General features: G+C 39.2%; 1 protein-coding gene across 1 annotated transcript in view; it reads left to right on the top strand.

Annotated features, from left to right (window-relative positions):
- Positions 1-21,104, top strand: part of Naa15 (N(alpha)-acetyltransferase 15, NatA auxiliary subunit) — a 56,278-nt gene that overhangs the window by 28,587 nt on the left and 6,587 nt on the right. Inside the window, exons 10-16 of the mRNA XM_013029507.1 lie at positions 311-480; positions 3,727-3,879; positions 5,687-5,815; positions 7,403-7,616; positions 13,186-13,379; positions 15,352-15,460; positions 19,990-20,088. Of these exons, the coding sequence (XP_012884961.1) occupies positions 311-480; positions 3,727-3,879; positions 5,687-5,815; positions 7,403-7,616; positions 13,186-13,379; positions 15,352-15,460; positions 19,990-20,088 (1,068 nt within the window). The remainder of the gene's footprint in view (positions 1-310; positions 481-3,726; positions 3,880-5,686; positions 5,816-7,402; positions 7,617-13,185; positions 13,380-15,351; positions 15,461-19,989; positions 20,089-21,104) is intronic.

The raw sequence follows: 21,104 nt of genomic DNA, 5'->3' as shown, positions 1-21,104 counted from the left end.
ATCTAGAATTGGTTGTTTTTCCTGAGGATCTCTTGTTCCTTCAGTGGGGAAGCTACTTTTGGGACCTGAAGCTTACATTACTATTAAGTTGCTCCTTGTTTCTAGGTCTCAGACTAAATTTAATTGTACTTTTTGAAAGGGATTGGCCATGTTTTATAGATTAATCATCATTGTGTTCCTTTGATGATCAGCATTTTCCAATTACTTTTCCTTATAAATATAAGGACTATATTCATTGGGTTTTGAAAAATTTACACAATATGTAATCTTGGTTTCTTTTCTCTCCATCCCTGTGCCATGTATTTTAAAGATGATGGAAAGGAGGAACCACCAACTACATTACTTTGGGTCCAGTACTACTTGGCACAACATTATGACAAAATTGGTCAGCCATCTATTGCTCTGGAATACATAAATACTGCTATTGAAAGTACACCTACATTGATAGAACTCTTTCTTGTTAAAGCTAAAATCTACAAGGTAAAAGTCTTTAAATTATATTACGGTCTCCTCTCTCCCTTTCTCTCATCCCTACCCCTCCCTCCTTTCCTCCCTCTCTACCTCTCTCCCTCTCCTGCATCTCATTTGTATTTTATAGATTTTAAATGTACGTAAAATGACATGACAAAAAGAATCAAAAATATGGAATAAAATTCATGTTAGTGTGATGATTTTAGAATGGTCATGGTTAACCATATGTGTATGTGTAAGACTTACACACATGACACTAATCATACATATATATACGTGTGTGTGTGTGTATATATATTCCCATGTAGTCAGACATATCTACTGATTCCTCGCTTGAGTAAATAAGGATATAGCTAATCTAAATGTAATTTTATTTATTTATTTTTTGTTGGTTGTGGGGCTTGAACTCTGAGCCTGGGTGCTGTCCTTCAGCTCATCAGCTCAAGGCGAGCGCTCTACCACTTGAGCTACAGCACACTTCTGGCTTCTGGTTTATCTGGTGTTTATTGGAAATAAGAGTCTTACGGACTTTCCTGACTTGGGCTGGTTTTGAACTGTGATCCTCAGATCTCAGCCTCCTGAGTAGCTAGGATTATAGGCGTGAGCCACTGGTCCCTAGCCAAAGGAATTTTATTTACTGCAAGTGTATCTGATACTTTTGATAAAGTAAAAACAGTGATGATTTTCTTCTGAATACTGTGTATTATGATCTTTTTGGACTCCTTAATTCCCAGGCATGTAGCCTGCCCTCCTAGCTTAGCTTTATTCTCTGTTCTTTGGAGGTATTGAGGTTTGTGCTTAGGTTCCCATTCTTGCTAGGCTAATAATCTACCACTTGAGCCATAGTCCTGGTCCTTTTTGTTTTTTAGATTACTTTTTAAGAGAGGTACTGATTTTACTTGAAATTTACCTTAGAAGTCAACTTTCCCAAGTAGCTAGAATTGTAGGAATGTACTACCATTCATGTGTCCTATCATTTCCTTTAATTTGACCATTCTCTTCTTGCAAGTAATTAAATCTTTGAGGGAGTGGTTAGAAATTAATAATTTAACCAGGCAATAATGTCATTAACATTTTGAAAGCACCTGTCTGTTTGATTATGTTAAGATTGAACCTCAGGTTTTATTGGCAAGTAAGTGTTCTACAAGTGTTACTTTTGTTTTGCTTTGAGACAGCTTTTTTCTGTATTTGGCTAGCATGGAACTCACATTCCTCCTGCCCTCAACCTCCGGAATTGTTAGACTTTTAACACAGGCATCACTTTTTATTTATTTTACTTTTTTTTTTTTTTTGTCCGGTTGTGGGGCCTGAACTCTGGGCCTGGGTGCTGTCCCTCAGCTCTTCAGCTCAAGGCTAGCGCTCTACCACTTGAGCCACAGCGCCACTTCCGGCTTTTTTCTTTTTGCTTATGTGGGGCTGAGGAATCGAACCCAGGGCCTCAAGCATGCAAGGCAAGCGCTCTACCACTGAGCCACCTTCCCAGGCCTTACATTTTTGTTTGTTGTATTTTTAAATCTTAAAAAAATTATTAGCTTAAATACTTATACAAAGGGCTACATTGTGATATATATGCATATAATATGCTTCTATAACTCTTAACTTTCCCCAGCTCTTGTGTGTGTATGTATGCATGCACATGCCTGTGCCAGTCTTTGGGCTTGAACTCAGGGTTTGGGGGCTAGCTAGTGTTATACCACTTGAACCATAGCTTTACTTCCTGATTTTTCTGAGTACTTCATGGACATGAATCTCCTGGACTTTTCTGTCTGGGTTGAGTCAAACCATGATCCTCAGACCCCAGCCTCTTGTAGTTTGAATTAACAGGTTTGAGCCACACGTGCTCACCCCTCAGCACTGTATTTTTGGTTTGGTTGTGGGGCTTGAACTCAAGGCTTGGGTGCTGTTGCTGAGTCTCTTTGTGCTCAAGGCTAGTATTCTACCATTTTGAGCCATAGCACCACTTCTGGTTTTGGGGTGGTTAGTTGGAGACAAAAGAGTGTCACCGGCACTTTTCTACTTTTCTGCATAGGCTGACTTCAAACTGCAATCCTGAGATCTCAGCCTCTTGAGTAGCTAGGATTACAGGTGTGAACCACTGATGCATGGTCCCCCAGGTCTCCCCTACCTCCTTTTTTTTTTCAGTTGTGGGGCTTGAACTCTGGGTCTGGGTACTGTCAAGGCAGTGCTCTACCACTTGAGCCACAGCGCCACTTACGGTTTTAAGAGTCTCACTGACTTTCCTGCCGGGGCTGGCTTTGAACTGCAATCCTCACATCTCAGCCTCCTGAGTAGCTAGGATTATAGGCATAAGCCACTGGTGTCCAGCTCTGCCCCCCAAGCACTTTTTAAAGCCAATTTTTACCCTTTAGTTTTGGGGCATGGCCAGGCCAAACAGTTAAATGAATTAAAATGGGGATCACTGGGAATGTCCAGTAGTAATGTTTCCTTGATTACCTTAGAGTATCAATTTCCCTTTTGTGACGTTCATATTGAAGGTTTTTTATTTGGTGTTTTGTGAGTGCCAGACCTGGGGCTTGAACTCAGGGGCTGGGTACTGTCCCTTAACTTTTTTTTTACCTCAAGGCTAGTGCTCTAAATGACTTACAACTCCTCCACTCTGGCTCTTTTGGGTTGGGGTAGGGGAGATAATGGGAAGATAAGAGTCTAATGGACTTTCCTGCATGGGCTGGTTTTGAACCTGAGTAGTTAGGATGATAGGCGTGAGACACTGGCCAATCACCTATTTGGTTTTGCTAGTAGTGGCTTGAACTAAGGGCCTCATGCTTGCTTGGCTCTTTTGTCTGGGTTGGTTTCAAACCATGATACCCTGGAATTTAGCCTCTTGAGTAGGATTATAAGCATGAGCCAGTGGCACTCATTCTTGACTTAATAAGGTTACTAGGTTATTAATTAGTTTATTAGGTTATTCTTGACTTAAAGATTCTTTTTTCCTTTGGTCTTTTTTTTTTTTTTTTCTAGTATTTCCTTTGTGCCAGGTAGTATTATTTAAGATAGGAATATAACAGTAGATATTTCTACTAATACAAATCTTTATTGTTAGCCTACCTTCTAGATTGCCAGAAGGTATAAAACTTTACAGAGGAATGACTTTTTGCTTTTCTATATTAATTTGCATGTTACAAGTCAAAGGTATCTTTTATTTGGTTATTTTAATAATTTATCAACCGGAAACAAATTGCTGACACAGTAAAATTAGTGTACTTACTGGTTTATTTTGTATTTGTACCTTGTAAGCATGCTGGGAATATTAAGGAAGCTGCAAGGTGGATGGATGAAGCCCAGGCCTTGGATACAGCAGACCGATTTATTAACTCCAAGTGTGCAAAATATATGCTAAAAGCCAATCTGATTAAAGAAGCTGAAGAAATGTGCTCAAAGTTTACAAGGGTTTGTACTGCCATTGTTCTTACGAAAAATCAGGATGTGAACCAATTGGTGCTTTAGTTTATTCTGTTTTCAAAGCTTTTAATATTTTAATGTTAGAAAATATATTTAATATTAGAAAAACATTAAAGTCATTTTTAGTGTAAATTTTTTTTTACCTCGTTGTGCATTTTTTTTCCTTTGGTACTGTGGTTTGCACTGAGGGCTCCATACTTGCTGTGCAAGTGCTTTACCACATGAGCCATACCCAGCGCTTTTTTGCATTAGCTGTTTTTTAGGTAAGGTTTCTACATGTTTGTCTAACTAGCATCAGCTCTCCTTTATCTTAGTTATTGTTCAGGTAAGGTTTTTTGTAACTAGCGTCAGACCTCCTTTCTTACCTGTGGCTTCTTATGTAGCTAGGATGACAGGTAGCTGTGCGATGGCAGTATTGTTAATTTTTGCTGGAGATATCCTCAAACCACAATCCTCTTGATCTTCGTTTTCCAAGGAGTGGCATTACATTCATGAGCCACTATGCTCTTGTATTATAGGAGTTACGGGAACTAGTAGTAAATAGAATGTGGTGGTTTCTGTTTGTTTTTTGTCAGTTGTGGGGGCTGAGCTCTGGGCCTGCCTGCTGACTCTCAGTTCTTCAGGTCATGGCTAGCATTCTACCACTTGAGTCACAGTGCCACTTCCGGCTTTTTTTTTCTGCTTATGTGGTGCTGAGGAATCAAACCCAGGGCCTCATGCATGTGAGGCAAGCACTCTTATCACTGAGCCAACTTCCCAGCCCCTAGAATGTGTTTCTATGTGCTAGTTTTTTTTTTTTTGGGGGGGGGGTCCTGTCTTGGGGCCTGAACTCTTCTGGGCCTGGACGCTGTCCCTCAGCTCTTCAGCTCAAGGCTAGCGCTCTACCACTTGAGCCACAGCACCACTTCTGGCCTTTTTCTTTTTGCTTATGTGGTGCTGAGGAATTGAACCCAGGGCCTCATGCATGCAAGGCAAGCGCTCTACCACTGAGCCACCTTCCCAGCCCCTAGATTTTTTTTAAAATTTTTTAAATTTAAAAAAAATTTTTAAAATTACCTAATTACTCCTCTTTTTTTCTCTTCTCCTGTCCCCAATTATGGTCCTTGATTGAACTCTGGGCTAAGAGCTGCCTCTGAGCTCTTTTTTGCTCAAGGCTAGTGCTCTAGGACACTTTGAGCCACAATCAGCCCTTCCGTTTTCTGGTGGTTAATTGGAGATAAGTCTCATGGAGGTGGCTTATGCCTGTAATCATACCTACTAAGGATGTAGAGATCTGAGGATTGTGGTTCAAAGTCAGCCTGGGCAGGAAAGTTCCTGAGACTCTTACCTCCAGTTAACCACCAGAAAACCGGAAGTGGTGCTGTGGTCAAGTGGTAGAGTGTTCGCCTTGAGCTGAAGAGCTCAGAGATAGCTCCCAGGCTCAGAGTTCAAGCCCCACGACTGAACCCACCCCCCCCCCCAAAAAAAAAAAAAAAGAACCATGGACTTTTCCTGCTTGGGCTGGTTTGAACCAGGATTCTCAGATCTCAGCCTCCTTCAGCCTCCTTGAGTAGCTAGGATTACAGGCATGAGCCACCAGTGCCTGGCTTAAATGTCTGTTTGGAAGTATTATTTTTCAGTGGTGTATAGGAGAATTACAGTTTCATACATTTAATCAATTCCTCCTTTCCATATAGTTAGTTTTAAACATTTTTGAAAGAATTTAGTTGACCATCTATCTATCTTTTCCTTCTTTGCTCCTGTGGTGGAATGATATATTTTGTGAGAACTGGTCTTGAATATGATTTTCACGTAGGAAGGAGCATCGGCAGTAGAGAATTTGAATGAGATGCAGTGCATGTGGTTCCAGACCGAATGTGCCCAAGCATATAAAGCAATGAATAAATTTGGTGAAGCACTTAAAAAATGTCATGAAATTGAGAGAGTAAGTACCTTATACATATGAATTTCTTGTTTTATTCTATTAGAAATTAAGTGGGGAAAATAATTTCCCCCCCTTTTTATTTTTACACTAGGTGGTTGTGTGTCTGTCTGTCTGTCTGTCTTGTCTGTCTTGGTTTTGTTTTGTTTTTTTGGGGGTCCGGTCATGGGGCCTGAACTCTGGGCCTGGGTGCTGTCCCTCAGCTCTTCAGCTCAAGGCTAGCGCTCTACCACTTGAGCCACAGCGCCGCTTCCGGCTTTTTTCTTTTTGCTTGTGTGGTGCTGAGGAATTGAACCCAGGGCCTTGAGCATGCAAGGCAAGCGCTCTACCACTGAGCCACCTTCCCAGCCCTTGTCTGTCTTAGTAGTGGTAGAGGTTTGTTTTTTTGTGCTGGTCCTGGGACTTGAGCTCAGTTCAGTGTCTAGGCATGGTCCCTCAGCTTTTTTGCTTGAGGCTGGTGCTTTACCATTTGAGCCATATCCCCATTTCTATCCCCACTTCTGGCTCTGGCCTGGTTAATTGGATTTACTGACTGGCTGGCTTTGAATTGTAATCCTCAGACCTTAGACTCTTAAGAAGCTAGGAAGCTGGGCCCTGGTGGCTCACGCCTATAATCCTAGCTACTCAGGAGGCTGAGATCTGAGGATCATGGTTCAAAGCCAGCCTGGGCAGGAAACTCTGTGAGACTCTTAACTCCAAGAAACCACTAGAAAACGGAAGTGGTGCTGTGGCTCCAGTGGTAGAGCGCTCGCCTTGAGCTGAAGACCACAGGGACAGCCCTCAAGCCCAGAGTTCAAGCCCCACGACGAACCAAAAAGAAAAAAGAAGCTAGGATTACAGGCATAAGCCACAGACACCTAGATTAGGTGATTTTTAAACTCATTATTATACTTCTCAATTTTTTCAGTGGATATACTATATTTTCAGACACTTCCAATGTTAATTTTTTCTTTTAGGAGTTTTTTTAGCCTTTATTAAAATCCTGTGGCTATGTTTTTAGTGATTTTTAATCTTTTTTGGAATTGCAGCTGCCTGTTCTATGTAAGATTTCATTAAATGATCTTAGAATACTGTTTACTGTGGGGTTGCGTGGTCTAACCCTGAAGAGCCTAACTTTAAAACCTTTTTATAATGTTTTTGTATCCTGTTCATTTTCTGATAAAATTTTCTTGATTTCCTTTATAGATTCGAAAAGTCAAAAATCTACATATTTTAATCCTTTATAAATTTTTCTAAATAACAAAATCTCACAATCGTGTGTACTGTATTTCTCTATTTTAGATTTTGATTATGGTTGGTTTGTCAGAATAACTTTCTTAAGTATGATTTAGACAAATGTGTTTTAAGTATTTTTCTGTATTTTCAGCAATTCAGTGTCTGTATGTCATATAATGTGCTATATAATCGCCAACTGTTTTGCTTATTTGATATGCAAAGTGTATGGAATAATTGTAATTTTAATTTTAAAGTGTTTTGTGTTTTTACAAATTTATCATGCCAATGGTACAATTATTTTCAAGCTTTTCAGTTTTATAGTTTTCTTACACATTGCTGTAGTTCATTGTAATAATAAGAAGGTAATTTTGTTAGCATTTTATAGAAATCACTGATGACCAGTTTGACTTTCATACATACTGTATGAGGAAGATTACCCTTAGATCATATGTGGACTTATTAAAACTAGAAGATGTACTTCGACAGCATCCATTTTACTTCAAGGCAGCAAGAATTGCTATAGAGATCTATTTGAAGCTTCACGACAACCCTCTTACAGATGAGAATAAAGAACATGAGGCTGACACAGGTATAAGATTCAGATTTCTTGTTGACTCTGGTGTGTATATGTAGATACTGTTTTGAGGGTTCCCCCCCTCTGAGTTTCTTGTTTTTCATCTTTATGGGAAGATATTATGTAGAGGTACGAAATGATGAATGTTGTGTGAATTTTTCTGACCAACAGAAGAAAAATATTTTATACTTTCAAATTCAATTAAGGATTTAGTTTTTTAGTTTGTTTTCTGTGGTGCTGGGGATTAAACTCATATCCTTCAGAATGTCAGTCAAGTGCTCTGCCAGTGTGCTACATCTCCACCCCATAGATTTCATTTGGAACTAGTTATTCCTCTTAAGTAAAACTAGGTATTTCATAAATTTTTGCATTAAACACAAAATTTACACAGCTAATTATAGTACTTCGTATTGTAATTACGCAATTAGTCTATTGACTGTTAGTGAAACTAGTTACTCTTTTTTAAAATAGTAACTTATGATTAATTTAGTAAAATAGGTTAATTTTGTTTGAACATGAAAAATCATCTTGGGATTAAATTAGAAAAATGCTGTTTTATAGCTGGATCAGCATTTTATGGAAGCCTTCCCTAAACATATCTCAGAAAGTGGTTTCTCATACAGGAGGATATAAAGTAATTGTGTGTATAAGTATTTTGTGACTTGTGGCAACTACTGTATTGAACTGACAAGTATCATTTTAAGATAGTGGAAGTTGCCAAGTGAGGTAGCTAAGCCTGTGATTGTAGCAGCTTGGGCAGAAACCTGCCCCACCCAAAAACAAAAAAGGTTTGCAACAGATTCCGTCTCAGCCAGTGGCTAGGCCTGGGCCTAGGCTGCATGCCCTACCTGGAAAATAACCAGTGCTAGAAGGGCTAGAAGAATGGTTCAGTACAGCTCCAACCTAGCAAGTATAAAGCTCGAGTTCAATCATCAGTACTAAAAGAAAAAACAAAAATAGTGTCAGGTAACAGAATACGGTCACTGCCAGATGTTATGGTGCATGTACCGGGGAGTTAGAACCAGGAAAGACAGAATTTGAGGCTAGCTTGATCACAGTAAATTTAAGCTAACTGAAGAACATAATATATGATACTATCTCAAATCCAAAAACTGAAGATTAAAGATGAAGCTCAGTGGTTCTTTCTTAGTATATTCAAGGCCCTGAGTTTGATTCCCAGGAAACTCTGGCCCCTCCCTTTTAAAGAAAAGGAGAGGAGGTAAGGAAAGAAGGACCACACATGGAACACTGTCCATTGAGTCAAATCCAAACAGCAGTCTTGATTTGGCAAATGAAATTTTATTGGAATAAAACAAAACCCATGTTTATATTATTTATGCTAAGGCTGTTCAGTTGCAGCAGAGACCCATCTCTGGCTTAAAAAGCTAAATGCACTCTTGCAGAAGTTTGCTGACCCTTTGTGTATTGTAGCATAATCAAAGAGCTAAAGACTTTGGAGTCACAGTAGATTTAAACTTTTACTATGTCTTTTACTGTCTTGAGCTATTAAAAGACAGTACAAATTTAACCCTTTTCAACCCTGTGGTACTTGTTTTTTTTCCTACTAGTTGTCGCTTAGTGTCCTCAGGATGGGTTCCAGGAACCTCTTCTAGCTGACTTAAATCTACTACAGTGATATAAATGCTATATAGACAGTTGTTGTATTGTTTAGGAAATACTCAGAAAAAACAAAGTCTACAAGGTTAGTATTGAGATGAGATTATTGAGATGAGATTAGTTTTATTCTGGCATAGAGATGTAGATTCTGGAACTGTATTCTTAATTCACATCCTGTTGGAAAACATTAAGTGTGTATGCACTGTATGTAAAGTGGCAGGGTTGCAATTTACAAATCCTTCAGAAGTTAGCATTGCCAGCCTTGAAAGTGCATACTTGTAATCCCAGCTATTTGGGGTCACGAATTTGAGCCTAGTCCAGGGAACAGTGAGGCCTACCTCCTAAACCCATCCCCCATAAAATTTTGTTGTGTTTTGTTTTAAGTCAACATTTATGTGGTCATACATTAATAAGGTCTTGCTTTTAAAATGCAATTTTTTTGTCTTTGTAATTTTGTGTTTTTAGGGATTCTTTACCATAAAAAAAACCCATACATTTTTTTTGTTGGTGATATATGAATATTATATATTGCTGGATAATAAGTCATCCCCAAATCTAGCATCTTAAAACAACTGTTTTGGTGGGTCAGGGATTAAGAAGCATCTAAGTGGTTCTAGCTTAGATTCTTCCATGGAGTGTTTTATATTGCTGGTTTTATTTTGCTGGAGATCCAACCCAGAGCCTTTGGCATGGTAGGCAAGCACTCTGCCACTGACATACATCCTCAGTTGTGTGTTTTTTTTTTGAAACAGGCTGTGCTACATAGCTTAGGCTGGCTTTGAACTCTGGATTCTCCTGAAGCTTCTGCTTCCCCTGTGCTGGTACTACAGGTCTGTGCCACCACACCAGTCTCTTACAAAGTTGTAGTGTTGATTTGAACTGAGCCTGCAGTCTCCTGATGGCTTACTGGGACTGAAGGGTCCATGTCCTAAGTGGCTCACTCACATGACTGATGGTAGTAAGCTTTAGCTACTAGTCTTTCCAGAGGGTTTCTAGAATTTCTTGCCTCATTATGACTAGCCATCAAAAGAACATGAACAAAGCCATAATACTTTTTAATGTTTTGTACTTTTATCATATCCTGTTACTTTTTTTACATCTTAATTGGTTGGAAAGAAGTCCCCAAGTACAAGGAAGGAAAACTGAAGAATTTTTTATGGACATTTTAACTACATGCTACAAATTATTTGCATTGTTCTGTATTTACAAAATACAGTCACTCTTCCCACACTTATCAGAAGTTTAATCCCATATAGCATTATTAACCTGACCAGAATGTTATCAGAATGTTAGGATATAAATCAAATCTAGGTGCTGGTGGGACACCTTGAGTACAGCTTCTCAGTATAGCCATTGATGCGAACAGTCAAGTTATTTACCCATTATACACCCAGAATAAAGTGTTTATACAAGCAACAAAAGTTCACAGAGGTTGCTAAACGGTTCATATCACAGTTCAGTAGAGCACAAATTAAAAGTTACTTGAGTACACTTAAGATGTTAGAGTTACTTTCTATAGCTCTTGGCTCTGCTGTCTGAGTTCTGTATTCTACCTTCTGAATCATCTCTTCATTTTCCTTGGAAGTGCATTTGTCTGCATACTTTCTCTGTTTTCTGCCAGTAAAATCGTGCCCTTTGTACTATCTCTAAAAGAGCATCATATCTTTTTGTGAATTTTGTTGGAATCAGAGTGCACACTGAGGTTTTGCTAAGGGAGCAACATCTTTAAATTTCTTAAAAAATTTTATTGTTACAGCCAGGCGACAGAGGCTCATGCCTGTAATCCTAGCTTTCCAGGAGGCTGAGATCTGAGGATCACAGTTCAAAGCCATCCTAGGCTGGAAAATCTGTGAGACTCTTATCTCTAATAAACTACCAGAAAACTGGAAGTAGCACTGTGGCTCAAGTTGTAGAGCACTTGCCTTGAGGGACAGCACCCAGGCCCAGAGTTGAAACCCCTTGACAGACCAAAAGTAAAAATAAAAAGTTTTATTTTTTGATTGAGACCATCTTTGAATCATACCATTAAAATTTTAGAAATCCTTCCTTCAAAGCAGACTGGTCCTCAGATGTGCCATCTTTCTGAGTTCTCTGTGTGTGTGTGTCTATTTGATAGTACTAGGGTTTTAACTACTCTGAGCTTCATGCTTGTTAAACCAGCATTCTACCATTGAGCCATGTCCCCAGTCCTTAAGTTCTGAGTCTTAAAAGATTTTAAAGGCAAACTTCTTGTTTTTCTTCTTGAGATGTTTTCCTGACAGTGCCTTGGTTTTTTTCCCCCGTCATCAGCCATTTTTCGACAAACTAGTACAAAACAAATAACTTCAAAATTTAGCACATTTACACAGCAAAGATTCTCAACTGTTTCTGTGGGCCAGAAATTCTAAATCCTTTGGCTATATGACTCAGGAACTTGAGGACAGTTGTCAACAAAGGTGTTCAAAGAATTGACTTGGGCTGCTTCTGTGATGGTGTACTCTTATTGTTATAGCCCACAGTTCTTGGTCCTTTGGGTCTTTCCTAAAGTTTGGTTGGATCTCCTGTTAGCATAGCAGCTACTTTCTCCTCTGAGTAATCAAAAAAAAACAAAACACAGATAAATCTATAGTCCTAGTCTGGCCAAATACTAGGTTTTATGAACTCAGGGCCTCTGGAGTGCTCTACCACCTGAGCCACAGCGCCACTCCGGCTTTTTCTGAGTAGTTTATTGGAGATAAGGGTCTCATGGACTTTTCTGCCTGGGCTGGCTTTGAACCACAAGCCTTAGATCTCAGCCTTCTGAGTAGCTAGGATGATAGGTACAAGCCACCAGTGTTCAGCTTGTACTTTCATTTTTAAATACTTTCTATTTTATAGCAAGCGAGTCACTTAAGAATGTAGTCCATATTTGAGGAGGGGAATAGTCTTTACCTTCAAGATAAGAATTTCTAAACATCTTTTGGAAGCACTACAGTTGGTGAGGTATTTTGGAATGACATTTTTCAATACTGACAAATGAGCAAGTCGTTTTCCAATTTGTTACTTGTAATTTAAACAGTTTACAACTTTTCTTTTATTATAACATTTGTCATTGATGTCCAGTTTTTCTTTTGAGATACTCCCAACTTTATATCGCTAAGGATAGTTTTTATATAAAAATTTAATTTATTGTAGAGTTATTTATTTGTTTTGTCAACAAATGTGTGCTTATGTTCTGTATGCTTTGTTGCTGTGTTAGCCTTGAAAATATGGAGATGATGAGTAATACAGATTTTTTTTTTGGGGGGTCTGGTCGTAGGGCCTGAACTCTGGGCCTGGGCGCTGTCCCTCAGCTCAAGGCTAGCACTCTACCACTTGAGCCACAGTGCCACTTCCGGCTTTTTCTTATGTGGTGCTGAGGAATCAAACCCAGGGCCTCGAGCATGCAAGGCAAGTGCTCTACCACTGAGCCACCTTCCCAGCCCAGTAATACAGATTTTGTCCACCAAGGAGTATACAATCTAAAAGAGATGAGGGAGTAGTAACTTGGCTCAGTGGTAGAGCACGTGTCTGGTATACCTCTGAGGCCCTCAGTTCAGTCCTCAGCATTATACTAAAAATTAATAAAAAAGAAGCAGGCATATCAGTAAAGACTGTGATAAGAGAGAAAGGAATGAAAGTGGACACATTAAAAAAGTACAAATTAAGAGAGTGTGCAGTCCAGAACCACAGAAGTACTGCATGGAGCACCTTGCTTTTCTCTAAAATTGCAGGTAGTTTAATACTACTGGTGGAACTTAGATGCTGTGCTGTTTGCACACATGTAATTCATAAAGGCTTAGTTTGTTTGCTACCTGATACGAACCATTAGAATTCTAGGTGGTGACAGGCACGTTTATTTGCATGCTGTGGAATATCTTATTGTTGTTTAGAATATTAAGAAATAGTAGTTGATAATTATTAATCTTATTAACTTTCTTATAATTTCATGAACACTTTTTGCCTATAGCAAATATGTCTGACAAGGAGCTAAAGAAACTACGTAATAAACAAAGACGAGCTCAAAAGAAAGCCCAAATAGAAGAAGAGAAAAAAAATGCAGAAAAAGAAAAGCAGCAGAGAAATCAGAAAAAGAAGAAAGATGATGATGATGAAGAAATTGGAGGTCCAAAGGAAGAACTTATTCCAGAGAAACTGGCCAAGGTATCTCACAGCATATTTAGTCTGATTGAGTGACATTTCATATCCCACAATTGTCTTTTTTTTTTCTTGGTGGGGGGTGGTGATTCATGGGGCTTGACCACTAGGCCTGGGTACTGTCCCTGTGCTCTTCAGCTCAAGGCTATTGCTGTTAGCCCTTGAGCCACAATGCCGCTTCTGGTTTTCTGGTGGTTAATTAGAGATAAGAGTCTCACAGACTTTGTTGCCCAGGCTGGCTTTGAACTGCAATTCTCAGATCTCAGCTTTCTGAGTAGCTTGGATTATAGGTGTGAGCCACCAGCATCCAGCTGTGTTACTTCCATTTTAAACACTCTTTCATTATATTGCTTCCAATCATACAACCTGAAATGGTTGTGATCCTGGTATAGTATAATGGAAACAGTTTGGCTTTTGAATTACTTTGGTCTAGATTTGGAAATCAGTTGTAAAGCTTCCACTGTGTTTGCTTGGACACTTTGGTCTAACCTCTTTTTGATAGTTTTCTCATTTATAAAACAGAATTAAGGTAAATCTTTACAAGACTAGAGAAGATATACATCAAAAGCATTTATCTTACATTTGGTATCATGCAAGTCTTTATATCTGATTTGAATTGAGCTTATTGTAAACCAAGAACAACGTGTCTCTTAATCACCTATGTGAGTTTACAGTATTTCTTACTGGTCTTCTCAATTTGAACCTAGTATCTTAAAGTCTTTAGATATATGTATGTACTTTTGACATCCTACTCTGTATGAAAATAATCGTATAATTCATTACACCAAAGCAGTATAGTTAAGCATATTAGACTTTAATTTTAGTTTTATGAATAACTAAAAATTAAAACTCACTTTCTTGACAACACTTATTTAAGGAAGAATTATAATAGCAAGCAAGCAAAAGTTAGAAATTTTTTTAGTATTTTACTAGAGCAACTTGGAATGGTGGTACATGACTATAATTCCATCTACTCTGGAGATAGAAACATTGAAAACATTGTTACTGCTTTCATGATGAGACAATTGAATGCAGAATCACTTTGATAAGTACGGTGTGCAGTGTGCAGGAATAGTCTTGTCTCAATATTCAACCTACGAGTATAACACTAGCACCATTGTATAGTAAACATTATACTAGTTAGGATTATAGGTACATAACTAATAAGGAAGTTTTATAATTATTAAAGGATGGGAAGGAAAGAGTTCTACAAATATAGGTCATTTAAGTGCCATTGCTTTTCTTTTCTTTTTTTTTTTTTTTTTTTTTTGGTCGGTTGTGGGGCCTGAACACTGGGCCTGGGCACTGTTCCTCAGCTCTTCAGCTCAATGCTAGCACTCTACCACTTGAGCCACAGCGCCACTTCTGACTTTTTCTGCTTTTGGTGGGTACTGAGGAATCGAACCCAGGGCCTCATGCATGCAAGGCAAGCACTCTACCACTGAGCCATCTTCCCAGCCCCTTAAGTGCCATTTCTGAGCATAGTATTTGAATAAAAGTCTTGTAACCAAGATGAAATGTAGAATTTGTAGTAGAACAAAGTACTATAGAATGGATAGGATACTATTTTTAATAGCTTGATTTCAGTTCATAGTGTTCGATTATAAAGAACATTCATTTGGTAATGTTCTCTACAGTTTTTCCTTTAATACCCCCTTTTGTCGTATTTCACATCTATCTTTTTTCCTTTTCATGCTCTGACCTGTTTGTATGATTATTTTTCACCGGTTCTCTTTTTTTCATGTCTTGTTGGGTAGTTTCTCTCCAAAATCATGTAATATCTGTGGTTAAAAATCATTTAAGAACTATACTGTTCAGAATCTCCTTTGTTTAGATCATGGGAAGGTAAAATATGGCAATGCATTTCTGGGTGACTGGTAAGTGATTTTTTTTCTCTAACAAAAGTGTTATCTTTAGTAGAATAAATCAATTCCTCAAGAATCAATTTTATTTAGATACTACCTTTTATTTTTGTTAGGTTGAAACTCCATTAGAAGAAGCTATTAAGTTTTTAACACCTTTGAAGAACTTGGTGAAGAACAAGATAGAAACTCATCTTTTTGCCTTTGAGATTTACTTTAGGAAAGGTAAGTGTTTAAGAAATAACAGGTCCATATAATGCTGATAATTATTTTTATTAGGTATAGTCATCCAGCCTCATCATTGTAGTTTTTTTTGAAATGCTTAATACAACTTCCTTACAGAAACAGCTGTTAGATATAGAATTGTGGTAAAGTACAACAATGTAATTACCTCTTCTGGGACCTAAAAGCCAACCTTAGATATACTTACATAACCAGGGTTATGATCAAATTTGGATATTAACTTGTATGTGCTTTAATGAAAAATAATATTGTTGTGGATAAAACTTCAATGACTTTTTTCTTTTTTTTTTTTCCCCCTCGGTTGTGGGGCTTGAAGTCTGGGTCTGGATGCTGTCCCAGAGCTCTTTTGCTCAAGGCTAGTGCTCTACTACTTTGAGCCACATCTTTACTTCTGGTATTCTGGTGGTTAATTGGAGATGAGAATCTTATGGAGTTTCTCTCCTGGGCTGGCTTTGAACAGTGATCCTTACATCTTAGTCACCTGAGTTGATAGGATTACAGACCTGCACAACCAGTGTCCAGCTCTTCAGTAACCTTTTTTTTTTTTTGTTCGGTTGTGGGGCTTGAACTCTGGGCCTGGGCCTGGGCACTGTCCCTGAGCTCTTCAGCTCAAGGTGAGTGCTCTGCCACTTGAGCCACACAGCTCCACTTCCCGTTTCCTGGTAGTTAATTGGAGATATGCCTTTCACGGCCTTTCCTGCCTGGGCTGGCTTTATTTTATAGTGATCCTCAGATCTTAGCCTCCTGAGTAGCTATGATAACAGGTGTGAACCACCAGTGTCCAGCCTTCAGTAACTTTTAACTGTTATAGGGATAAGTCGGGCACTGTGTCTCACACCTGTTATCCTAGCTACTGAGGAGGTTCACATCTGGGGATTGCTATTTGAAGACTGCCTGGGTAATAAAAGTTTGTGAGACACTCTTAGCCCAATTAAACAGCAAAAAAGCTAGAAGTGAAGGTGAGGGTCAGTGGTAGAGTCTTGAAGGAAAAAGCTAAGGGACTTTACCCAGGCTCTGAGTTAAAGCTCCTGTACTGGCATGACAAACAGACTGAAAGCTTTATCTTTGTGCTCATTCTAGAAGAAGGGTCATGTTCCTTTTTCTAATGGAATAGATAAATGAAAAGGAAGAATGTCCACTAAGGCAATTCAAGATTTTGTAATTGATCTTGGTACATATATTGCTAAAGCCGAGTAAAAGCTAAATCAAGAGTCTTGTTTTTCAGGTTTAGATGCTGGTTATATATAAATAGTTCTGAATTGGTGCATTCCAAGTGGTTCATTTAACAAAATAGTGAAAGGAAGAAGAACTGATTGTTAAAAAAGACTGAACAGAAGCTTGCAGTTTCTAGAATTAATTTTTGGGCCGGGCGCTGGTGGCTCACGCCTGTAATCCTAGCTACTCAGGAGTCTGAGATCTGAGGATCACGGTTCAAAGCCAGCCCGGGCAAGAGAGACCGTGAGACTCCTATCTCCAATAAACCACCAGAAAACCGGAAGTGGTGCTGTAGCTCAAGTGGTAGAGCGCTCTCCTTGAGCTGAAGAGCTGAGGGACAGCGCCCAGGCCCAGAGTTCAAGCCCCACGACCGACAAAAAAAAAAAAAAAAAGGCTAACAGAATTAATTTTTGGGAAATTAATAGCAATTCATGCCTCAGATTCAAGCTACTTAGAATACTGAGGCAGTAGTATTGCTTCAAGCTAAGGAGCTTAAGGCCAGCCTGGACCAATGTAGTGAGGCTATCTAGGAAAAAAAAATAACAAAAACCACAAACATGAGAAAGTCACTATGTTATTCCATTTCAAAGTAAGACACTAGCTACCAAATCTTTATTACAATAAGTGTATTTCCATATGTATATAAGACAGAAATAACTGGGAGAAAGGTACTATCTCTTGATAGAATTTTGAGTGGCTACATATATATTGTGCTATATATTTTCCACAAGTATAACTTAGAAAATAAGTTTAATCGGTAACTTTCAAACTTCTTATAAGTCCATTCTTTTGGAAGTGTTAAGGTTGGAATTCAGGGTTTCATGCTTGCTAGAGGAGCTCTAATATTTGAGATGTACCAAAAGCCCCTTTGAGGGCTTTTTTGTACAGGTCGTGTGTTTGTGCCAGTGGCCAGCCTAGATGGACTTTGACACGCTTCTGCTCATGTTTAGCCTTCCGATGTGCAGCCACCCCACACACTCACTCAGCTGTTGATGGCCCATATCCAGTGTGTGGTAGGGGCTTGACAATGCGTGCCCACGCTGGCCTTGACCTTGATGCTCCCAGTCTTGGCCTTTTGAATAGCTGGGTTTATAGGTGTAAGCCACTGCTAGTCTTAGAGAACCTCACTTTCCAAAAATATTTTAGAATTGTGTGTAGTGTTAGGCATTTGTAATTCTATTTAGGATGTGGAAGAAAGGAAGATCAGTGAGCTGAGGCCAGCCTGGGCTACGTCTCAAAGATAAATAAGTAAATGAAGAATTGAAGTATTTCTTAAATTGAACCCTGAAATAAGATTTTTTAAAAAGTTGCTTTGTTTGAAGTGGGAAGAGCCTGGAGCTGGTGGCTCATGTCTGTAATCCTACCTACTCAGGACACGGAGATCTGAGGATTGTGGTTCTAAGCCAGCCCAGGCAGGAAAGTCCATGAGACTCTCGGGCTTGAACTCTGGGCCTGGGCACTGTCCCTGACCTCTTCCGCTCACTTGAACCACAGTGCCACTTCAGTTTCCTGGAGGTTAGAGAGAAGAGTCTCATGGAGTTTCTTGCCTGGGCTAGGTTTGGACTGCGATCAGATCTCAGCCCGCTGAGTATGGATAACAGGTGTGAGCCACCAGTACCTGACTGGGTAATTCTGATGTTTTTCTTGTTTGTTAGTTTTTTTTTTTTTTTTGTCAGTCGTGGGGCTTGAACTCTAGGTCTAGGCCTGGGTCCTGGTCTAGGTCCCTCAACTCGTCAGCTCAAGGCTAATGCTCTACTACTTGAGCCACAGTGCCATCTCTGGTTTTCTAGTGGTTAATTGGAGGTAAGAGTCTCACCAACTTTCCTGCTTGGGCTGGCTTTGAACTGCGATCCTCAGATTTCAGCCTCCTGAGTGTCTAGGATTATAGGCATGAGCCACTGTTGCCCGTCCGTGAGACTCCAGTTACCCACCAAAACCAGAAGTGACTCAAAGGGTGCTAGCTTTGAGGAAAATGCTCAGCAATGGCTCGGGTCCTGAGTTCAAGCCCCACCACCAACAAAAAAAGGTAGGGAAGGACAGTCTAAGCCTGTAGTTAGGTTTCTGTCTTGGCTGTGTTTGACCTCAATTTGGTTTCTGCACTCTTTGTCTCTTCTATAGTAATGTGAAATGGTTAATGACAAATAGCACAGTGGTCTTTTTAGTTTCCTGAGTGTTGGGGACAAGGATTAACAGAACTGTTTTAAGAACTTGGAGTTTTATATTTCAGTCATTGGAGAATATTGAGTACCAAGTTAGGGATGTCTGAACAAAAGTGATTATAAAGAAGACTTAGAGTGCAAGTATCTACTTAACAAGTGCAAATACTACGGAGGCTTTAAAAGATCGAGGATGGTAATGGGGAAAGCATAGAGAGACATTGGAAGCAACTCAACCTGGGTGAGTCAGAGATGGACAGGAGAGGAGGAATAGTGTGATAGAAGGGGGACCGTTTTAAACAAGGTTTTTAATTAAAGGCAGAAAGGAAATGAACTGGCTTTAAATTTTCTTGTTTATATGGAAATACTTTGAATATTACTGATTGCTGTATAAGGCTTCGACATTTTGTAAAACCTTTTTTCTTGAGAGATGTTATGAAAAATACTATATAAAATAATGTGGAGGGCTGGGAAGGTGGCTCAGTGGTAGAGCGCTTGCCTTTTAGGCATGAGGCCCTGGTTTGGATTCCTCAGCACCACATAAACAGGAAAAAAAAGCCAGAAGTGGTGCTGTGGCTCAAGTGGTAAGAGTGCTAGCCTTGAGCTGAAGAACGAGGGACCAGCGCTCAAGCCCAGAGTTCAGGCCCACGACCGAACCCAAAAACAAACCAAAAAAGAATGTGGTGGTATGGTACACACCTGTAACTAACTAGCTGCTCTGTTGAAAGAGGTAGGATGAAACACAGTTTGGGAACAGCCTAAGCAAAATATTAGGCTTAATTTCAAGCAGCAAGCTTGATATAATTCCACCTGTGTGGAAGGCCTAGGTAGGAGGCTCACCAGGCCAATCCCAGGCAACAACACCTATCTGAAAAGTAACTAAAACAAATGAGTAGGGATATAGCTGGAGTTGTAGCATGCCTGCCCAGGGAGCACACATCTTGAAATCAAACCCAGTACTTTAAGAAATTAAGAAAGAAAAGAAGTAGCTAATGTTCTTAATTGGATGAAGATTGCATGTTTCAATTAGGTGTTGTTTACTTCAATTATGTGATTGTATCTAAATTTACTTTTTCTATTTATATGGTCTCAGTAATCCAAAGGAGGGAAACTTATGTCATCTTCTTTTGATTTTTATAGAAAAGTTTCTCTTGATGTTACAATCAGTGAAGAGGGCCTTTGCCATTGATTCTAGTCATCCATGGCTTCATGAGTGCATGATTCGACTCTTCAGTACTGGTAAGTTTGTTTACCATTACTCAGGTGTTCACTTAAGTAGTTGATGATGACTGTAGAAGTAATCTGTACAGATATGTATCATAAGTTTTATCAGTCATTTTGAAGCAAAGCTGTTGTGTACTTAAAATAGCAGAGGGCAAAGTAGGGCTGTTTTCTTTAAGGTAAAGGTCTTTGAAGCTGTATAAATGTTACCTGATTTTGCAATAAAATGTTTCAGTGAAAATATTTGAAAGTTCTACCTTTGGTTCCTTCTGTTTCTAAAAAGTTACATGTAAATTGAAGTTTAGAATTACTGTTTTATATAAGCCTTTAAACTGTTTTAAAATTAAATTGAAATTGGCTACCTTTCTCCTTTGTCTTGCAGATCTCAATTTGCATGTATTAAGTTTGCTTTGTACAGAATTTTAAGGGTTGTGTAAAATTGTTACCTTGTTTATTTTTTCATTTCTTCTTTTTTTGGCCTGTTATGGGCTTGAACTTTAGGCCTGAGCTGTGTCCTTAAGCTTCTTTTGCTCAAGAGTAGTAGTGTTCTACGACTAGAGCCACAGTTCCACTTTTGGCTTTTTCTTTTTCTTTTTTTGTGTGTGTGTTGTCACTTTTGGCTTTTTCTGAGTAACTTACTAAAGATAAAAGTCTAACATACTTTCTTGCTCTGACTGACTTTGAAATATGATCCTCAGGTCTTGGCCTGCTAAGTAGCTGGGATTACAGGTATGAGCCAGTAGTGCCTGGCTCTACATTTCTTATTTGTTTGTTTGTTTATTGCCAGTCCTGGAACTTAAACTCAGGGCCTGGTCACTGTCCCTGAGCCTCTCTGCTCAAGGCTAGCACTCTATTACTTGAGCCACAGTGCCACTTCCTGCTTTTTCTGTTTATGTGGTACTGAGAAATCGAACCCAGGGCTTCATGCATGCTAGGCAAGCACTCTACCACTAAGCCACATACCCAGTTCCTCTACAGTCCTTCCTTCCTTCCTACCTTCCTTCCTACCTACCTTCCTTCCTTCCTCCCTCCCT

The sequence above is a fragment of the Dipodomys ordii genome, unplaced genomic scaffold (assembly GCF_000151885.1).
Source record: "Dipodomys ordii isolate 6190 unplaced genomic scaffold, Dord_2.0 Scaffold119, whole genome shotgun sequence".
Classification (NCBI taxonomy): domain Eukaryota; kingdom Metazoa; phylum Chordata; class Mammalia; order Rodentia; family Heteromyidae; genus Dipodomys; species Dipodomys ordii.
This window is presented reverse-complemented; position numbering and strand designations above follow the sequence as displayed.